The following is an 8,156-nucleotide window of genomic DNA, read 5'->3' on the forward strand; positions in this document are numbered from 1 at the left end:
TCAGACAGACAAGATTTACGTGACCTGCGCGAGTTCACTTCCTTTTTCTAACCAACCTGCAAAATGGTGAGAAATTTTATACGATGTCGCCGTTAAAATCCAAAAACATCCACTGTTATTTCTCATCATTTTATTCCTAAATATGTCAAAATTAAAGAGAATAGTTTGTTTTGTTTCACCAAACTTTTAGTTTTTGTAAATTTTCATGGTTAGTAGTTGATTTTTATTTATTTGGGAAGTGATAAGCTTGTAAACATGCATCTATTTCTTCAAAATGTAACAAACCGTACTACACCAAACGGGGATGTCCAGAATAAATCGTGTTGACACCTCTTTCAAAACAGTATTGTGGAATAACATGTCATATTTGCGTAAATATGAAATATTTCGAGCAGAACATTTGGAACGGGGGAGATGATTTATTGTTTTCAAGTAACTGGAGTAAACACTCGGCTCAAACCACCATGTTTTGATGTAATGGGTGGTTATAATAATCCAGAATAAGTGGAGATATTTTGATAAGTACAAAGTATCATATGCCGAGTCTAAATGGTTTCTAAGTTGTGATTCCACTGAAACTGCCGTAATATAGGCAGGTTCCAAAATCTGTCCATGAAGTCTCCTGAGCTAGTCGATATACTGTGCTGATCGAGACCTGACAAAATAAATCTGCTCAAATTTCAGATTTCAAAAGCATCAATGTTGGTTTTAACTCTATACCTATACCACAGTATATGATGTTGTCAAAAAAAATGTAAATGGTTAAGATCCTTTATTTACGATAAGTCTGCCACAAGTATTGAAGTTGTATTGAACTTGATACCGCAGTATATGATGTTGAATGCAAATTAAATGATATCAAATGCAAATGATTAAACAAGTTGGGCACAACCCCACGTGTGTAATAGTCCTACATTAGAGTAACAGTTACTACTTTTCAGTAATAAATATGTCGCTCAAATACAGGATATTTTAAATAGAAACAAAGTTTTGTGCAATTTGTAACAAAAAAAGGTGTCATCTTTTTAACATGGCCCAATAACCAATGTGACACTGATATTTGCAGGAGAAATGTTTATTTCTGTTATCTAAATTTTTCTTAAATGACTTTTATCTCAATTGATTATAGTGTGAAGCCTTTGGGAGCATTTAGTGAAAATGTCTTATGAATTCACCTGTGTCATAGAAGTAGTCGCATTATAATCATAGTATGGGGCCATGTTAAAAGTATGACACTGTTTTTATTACAAATGATGTATGAAAGAAAGTTCCAGGTTATCCTGCATTTGAGTACCAGTAACTTATCTATTACTTAAATAAAGTAGTAACTGTTACTCAAACTGCAGAACAAATGCAGGGTTTTGCCCAACTTATCAAAAGGCTTGATTTTGACGAATAAAAATGACTTAAATGAAATCAATGGCAGAAATATCATCTGGTATACAACATATTTTTCAGGTGAACATTCCGAAGTCACGGAAGACCTTTTGCAAGGGTAAAAAGTGCAAGAAGCATACCCTTCACAAAGTTACTCAATACAAGACTGGAAGGGCTTCCCTATATGCCCAAGGTAAATATAAACTGAAAGATTGCTGCTCTTTAACAGATGTGTAACTTTGATTACAATAATTGGTCATCTGCTATTAAAGAATGTAACATGGCATGAACATGAAGTCTAAATCAAGTATTTGACTGTGATAGATATTTGGATCTAGGCCTAGTCAGCAAATTGATTTTTCTATAAATTTCATCTTTAAATTGGATAAACATTGAAATTTATCTTTCACTTTAATATAATTTATGCAGTAATTTTCGATTTGCATACTCCATGTTTTAAGTTATAATTTTGCACCTGTAGGTATGTTGTCTTATGTTGTACATGATTTTAAAATACAATGTATGGTGCAATTAAGAGTCTGATACATATATAGTCTTTCTTAGTTTTTGTCAAATAGTGGTGATTTAATTAAGAGACCAAACTGTCATTATGTGACCTTTTTTCCAGGATCACTTTCAGGGTCTCTTAAAACAATTTTGACTATTTAAGTTATTATAGTTTTGTATTCATATCATATTAATATATAAATAATGCTATAAAATTTGTTGTATTGAATTGAGTACTTGAGTACAAAATGGAAACTTGATACTTTCTGGATCATATGATACATTTAATTATAAAAATGTAAAAAAAAAAATGGTTATGGTTTATTTTCATGTCTACAAATTGTATAAAAATAAAAGAGATTTAAGGGGGGGGGGGGGGGGGGGGGGGGGGGGGCGCAAATGCCACCTTTTTGTTTTTAGAAAAAAAACACATTTTGGAGATGACAGTATTGATCAGGTGCCCTGCAATATACACCAGCACTGTGTCCCTAACTCGTCATGTATTTTTGATAACAGATCCTTTTAGCAAGATGTGGTAGACAGTGTATTTTGCAATACTAGCAGATTCATATTAAAGTAAACATTTCTGCTGCATTCTCTCTTATCCCTTCCTGTACAAATGGACAATTCTGAAGACCTTGTCCTTGGTGGAAGCACTGAAGCCGAAGACTGGTCGATGGCAGTAAGGGTCGTACAAAGGAAGGAGATCAACAGCATTTCATGGAGTTTGGGCTCTAGTTGAACCTCTTTCTTAATGTTCAGTGACTAAGCCTTTTTGTGGATGCTACAAATCAAATGGATCAGATACTTATAATTATAGTTCTTCAATATCTTCATTATAATTGCTATTCAAAAACAATGTTTTTTCTGTTTGCAGGGAAGAGAAGATACGACAGAAAACAGAGTGGATACGGAGGTCAGACGAAGCCTATTTTCCGAAAGAAGGTGATAATGAAAGAACAATAGCTATAGTCAATAAATAAGACCAATTTGGATTGTTTTGCATAAATTCTTATAAAATATCTTAGAATTGGTTGATATGCTAAATATGATGTAGTATTTAACATTGGTATTTTTGTTCACTTTTACATCTGAAAACAGGTGGTTTCATAAAGTGAAATAGTGTATATTTTCCAAAAATAAAGAAATGCCCATGAATATCCTCCTAATTTTAAAGAAAGTATACCAGTAACTATAACTTTCAAATTTGCAAGGCACAGGTTGTTGTAAATTTCACCTAAAAGTAACGGCTGATAGGTCTGTCCTGTGTTGGATTGAAAACTTTATATTTATCTGTCAATATAGGCAAAGACCACCAAGAAGATCACACTACGAATGGAATGTACAACATGCAAGTACAGGAAACAGTTATCACTAAAACGTTGCAAACACTTCGAGTTGGGAGGTGACAAGAAGAGGAAGGTAGGAATCGAAAATTGTTTTATATTTGAATTAAAAATTAGCATCGAGAGATATGTTGAATTCCCTAATCACTTGATCAATTGAATTTAAATGTTTATATTACTTATGCTGCAGTGATTTGGAAGGCCAAGTTTTGGCCATTTACCAGTTTTGAAAATATTTTATTATGTAATATTGATGGACTTTCCTGCACAAATGGACAATTCTGTAGGCCATGTCCTTGGTGGAAGCACCGAAGCCGAAGACTGGTCAGTGTCAGTAAGGGTCGTGCAATGGAAGAAGATAACAGCATTTCATGGAGTACAGGCTTAGTTGAACCTCTTTCTTAATGTTCAGTGACTAAGCCTTTTTGTGGATGCTACATTATTAACAAACAAAACATTACATATTGGCAAAGTTAGTCTGTAAATGTGATAGGTATTGAGCCGTTTTGTGACATCGAAAATTGGTTTCAATTGATTTCAGTATAATTCAATACTTTAAAAAATATAACATCATTGATTCAAAATTTTATATAGATAGAATTTTGAAGTGCACCAATGATTATGTTTTTCTTCCTGATTGTAAGAAATACTAAAGAAATGGCTGGAATCCATCTTTGATTATTTTAAATATGCTCTTTCCTAGTAAACATTTCTAATTTTCTCCTTATTTTGTGTCTTTACAGGGCCAGATGATCATGTTCTAGAGGAGCAGTTCATGAAGCCAGCACTGTTTCTTGTAAATAAATTATTGGGCACACCACCAAAATGAGATTTGTTAGTTATTCATTTATTAGTCACAAGGCAAAACCAACAAATAATTTGGGTCCTGTAATAGAGATACGGGTGGCATGTAGTTATCACTGTCAGTCCACCAGCAAATCAAAGAATGGTATTAACTGATTCATATGAATTAGATATTCAGTTCACAAGACACATATTAAAGTCGGAAAATCAAGGTCAAGGTTATTAGTTCCAAATGTCAAGGTCAAATTTTGTATCTTTTCACTTATTATTTTGTTATTCCTAAAGTAATCGGGTAAAAGATCAATATCAAATTATGTATCTTTCCACTATTGAAGATTTTGTTACAACATGGGCAAAATTAAACGAGGAGTCAGCTCACCAAAGGTCAAGGTTAAATGTATCTTTCACTAATTAACATTATAACTTGCATGGTCCTTTGTGCCAAGTGAGCTTTATGCTGTGGTGTGGACTTGGTCATCCATCTTGCATCCATTATTGCATCGCCTGCAAAAAGCATTCAACATGTATAAGTATTGCTATGTCGGCAGCATCGTCTGTACAGTTTTCTGTGCGTTAACTTCAGTTCCCTTGGGCCAATCAAACTCGAATTCCCTTGGGCCAATCAAACTCAAATTTCATGCAGATCTTCCCTACCAAAAATGCTTGCTTGGGACTGCTTTTAGCTTACTAAAAATACAAAATTTGTTTCCATGCAGTAACTCGAGTGCCCTTGGGCCCATCAGATTCAATTTTCATGCAGTTTTTCCTTTCCCCAAGTGTTTTTTTCACTGGTGGAAAGGTCAAGGTGGCATATCAAACAATTTCTATGCAGTTTTTAGCCCACCATCTTATGACTTTCAAATCGCTGTGCAAGGAATACTCTTAAAACTTTATGTGAAGGTTCCACATTTGTCTCTTAATTGTGCCAATTGAATTTTGAATTTCAATAGGAGAAACAAAAGGCCAACATGCAGCAATCTTGGAATTGTTATCGCTACTTAAAGTACAGAAGGGGTGTTTCTAAACTTAACATATAGGTTCCACATGTTCATGTTATCAGATTACTCGGGGGGGGGGGGGGAAACAGAAGAGAGAAGAGTCTGACAGAATCAATAGAGATCGTTCAGGGGTGGGCACCAAGATCTCTTTCCTTACCACAAGTGTTTTTTACTGGTCCAATGGTGAATAGGTCAAGGTCACTTACAAAAACTAGAAATTGGTTTGTGATAACTCGGAAGTTCCATTTGGTTCAAATTGCTACTAGTAAAAAAATTCTTGTTGGATTTTGACCAATAGGGGAAATAGTGGTAATTCCTTTAAGTCGCTACTAGTCATAAGGTTATGAATGCATGTTGTAAACTTGGAGAGTCTTGACTTCATTATTTCTTTAAAGCAGTTGGGATCCCCACACTATAACCATATATACAACAATGTAGCATTGTTTGAGGTTAACAAAGAAAAAGAATTGAACATGAACATTATTTTGACATTTGGTCAAATCCAACCAGGTGAGTGATACAGGCCCCATGGGCCTCTTGTTCCTTGCCAAAAGATGATCTTTACTGGTCCAAATGTCAAGGTCACTAATAATAAATAGAAAATCTGTTTCCGTGCAATAACTCTTGTAATCGCCCTACTTTGGCGCAGGTGACACATCCACTTCTTTTTCCATTTGTAAACATCTTATATTTGGCTGATAGGTTCCTAGGATGGATTCCCAAATTCAAAGTCGCATGGGTCTTGTTTATCAAAATATTCAAACAACTCCTCACAAACTGTAGATTCAAGCTTTGACTAAATGAAAGGCAGAGAAATAGCAAACCAGTGAGAACCAGGTGAGCCATGCAGACTCACTGGGCCTCTTGCTTATGGTGTTGTGAAGAACAGCTGATCAGAATTGTTGAACAAGTCAACTAACTGGAGTAAATATTAACCAAGTTTGATGAAACTAATGTAGCCATATAACAACATCTCGTGACCAGTTTGAAAATGGGAATTATTCACAGAGTTATTGCCCTTTGTAATAATATTATTAACAATGTTTTAGCTAACCTTGCCCTAAAGGTCTTGATGCTTTATTGAGCAAAGGAGATCTAGTATATAAATTGAGGAAAATCCTTAAAATCCCTACGACATGTAGTTCTGATTTAATTTGGTCTGGAGAAATTTTGGGCAATGGAAACCCCTGAGCCCAATAGGGGAAATTGAGGTAAGTAAACCTACTACTGGGGCATTATTTGGCAAATAAGATGTTGTATAAATGAAGGATGTGGCACTCTTGGGGTAGGAGAAAGGGTGCCCAATCGGGGAAATTTAGCAAGAAAAACCCCCAAAAAACCTTTAAAAATACTTTTTTATGAATGAAAGGATTAAGTCCCCTGTTAAGTTTGAATCATTGTTGGGAGAGGCATTTCGAAAGCAGGATGTAGCTGAAATATCCAGTTGAGCGATGCAGGGCCTCTTGTATAAGGTATAATTTGCTTCCTTGCAATTGTCTTTGATTTTCAAATGTCTGGTATCAATGTCATGTTCTTGGATACAAAAAAAGTTTGGTTTGGTTTGGCTTGGCATTAATGTCCTATTAAATGCTATGGTCATTTAAGGGTGGCCTCTCCTGTGTGAATGCATGTGTAACAAAGCGTAGAATAAATTAAATTTAAATCACTGTCTCTGCTAGGGATCGGACGTGGGACCTCTGGCTTACTAGTCTTACGCTCAACCGATTGAGCTAAAGAGAAGATCTCTCTAGCTGAGCGGTATATTGCAGCTAGTATTTACCAGGGTTACATACTCCCCCTCCAGGAAAGAGCTCGTCCTCGAGTTTCCAGGGGTAACAGCGATGCTTTCGCAAGCAGCGATGAGTATCATTCCCGAGTCCCTACATGGGCGCCAATGTAACAAAGCGCAGGATAGATATAATTCAAATCACTGCCTCCGCTAGGGATCGAACCCAGGACCTCTGGCTTAATAGTCTTGTGCTCAACCGATTGAGCTAAAGAGAAGATCTCTAGCCGAGCGGTATATTGCGGCTGATATTTACCAGGGTTACATACTCCCCCTCCAGGAATTAAGAGCTCATCCTCGAGTTTCCAGGTGTAGCACAGTGTTTGTTTGCTATAGTATAATGCAATACATTGTGTTAATCCGCTAATCCGCGCTCCGCATCGTTGGCGCTCAGAATCTTGTTAAATTATGTATGTTCCTACGATCCGCACTCCGTACCGCTGTACACGCGATGTCACGTGATTGCTACTTTCGTTTTAGCTATGTAAGTTATTGTGTGATGTAATGTTTGTGTATCTGTCAATCATGTTGTCTCGTGACTGGACTGACTGACCACGGACACCTCATGCGTCATGACTTGGGCGCATTTCTTTTCCCGCCGTCTTCCCTTCTTTCTTTCTCTCGACTCTCTCTCTACCGCACTTCTCAGCCAGACGTGGAGCTGTCCACATCTACGGTCTCTGGCCATGGTTACGAAACCACTATAGCTATCCTATTTTGTCTGCACTTTGTGCCGGGTCCCCAGCACCATATGCAGGGTGAGTACACTGAGTACAGCTAGTGATATTTTGTTAATTATTGCTATTATATTCTATAGGATTTTTATATATTTTATATCAAATAATGCCGTATCGGTTATTATTGTACTTTCTAATAATTCTGGGCCGAAGCTAGATATAGTTTCAGTACATTCCATAGCCAGTTTATATATATATTCCTAACTATCCTTATTAGCTAGACCAGTTAATATATATTGCTAAACCGGGTAATAATTCAGCCAGTGTGCGCGGGTATGTAAGTCCGTGTGAAAGCTACGCTAGTGTTTTGTATGTGTGTATTGTCTATAAGTCAGGTGCGTTCGTGTACGAAGTTCGTTTATATATATTTATATTTTTAACATTGCAGGGACCATATTTGATATTAATAAAAGTAACAGAACCGACGAACGTTTTGGTCATGTCATCATTGCAAAAGAACCCTAACACCACATTGGCGCCCATGTAGGGACCCGGGGGAAATACTCAGGATTGCTCCACAAGCATCGCTGTAACTCCTGGAAACTCGAGGACGAGTGCTATCCTGGAGGGGGAGTATGTAACCCTGGTAAATACTAGCCGC

General features: G+C 36.5%; 1 protein-coding gene across 2 annotated transcripts; it reads left to right on the forward strand.

Annotated features, from left to right (window-relative positions):
* The first annotated feature begins 12 nt into the window (after positions 1-12).
* LOC117328022 (60S ribosomal protein L44-like) lies at positions 13-4,059 on the forward strand. Of its 2 annotated transcripts, XM_033885339.1 has the most exons (5): positions 13-66; positions 1,459-1,570; positions 2,762-2,829; positions 3,190-3,306; positions 3,974-4,059. In XM_033885339.1, the coding sequence occupies exons 1-5, from the start codon at positions 64-66 to the stop codon at positions 3,992-3,994; spliced, it is 321 nt and encodes a 106-aa protein (XP_033741230.1). In that variant the 5' UTR covers positions 13-63; the 3' UTR covers positions 3,995-4,059. The 2 variants fall into 2 exon arrangements, with proteins under 2 accessions (XP_033741230.1, XP_033741229.1); XM_033885338.1 differs by lacking the exon at positions 13-66 and having other exon boundaries at positions 1,405-1,570.
* The last annotated feature ends 4,097 nt before the right edge of the window (positions 4,060-8,156 follow it).

Source organism: Pecten maximus, chromosome 5 (assembly GCF_902652985.1).
Source record: "Pecten maximus chromosome 5, xPecMax1.1, whole genome shotgun sequence".
NCBI classification, from domain to species: Eukaryota; Metazoa; Mollusca; class Bivalvia; order Pectinida; family Pectinidae; genus Pecten; species Pecten maximus.

Excerpts from the sequence above, each read along its gene's own strand:
- LOC117328022 (XM_033885338.1), top strand. The coding sequence starts at position 1,411 with ATGAAATCAATGGCAGAAATATCATCTGGTATACAACATATTTTTCAG. Across the intron at positions 2,830-3,189 it reads AGCCTATTTTCCGAAAGAAG|GCAAAGACCACCAAGAAGAT; the intron begins GTGATAATGAAA and ends CTGTCAATATAG. Across the intron at positions 3,307-3,973 it reads GAGGTGACAAGAAGAGGAAG|GGCCAGATGATCATGTTCTA; the intron begins GTAGGAATCGAA and ends GTGTCTTTACAG.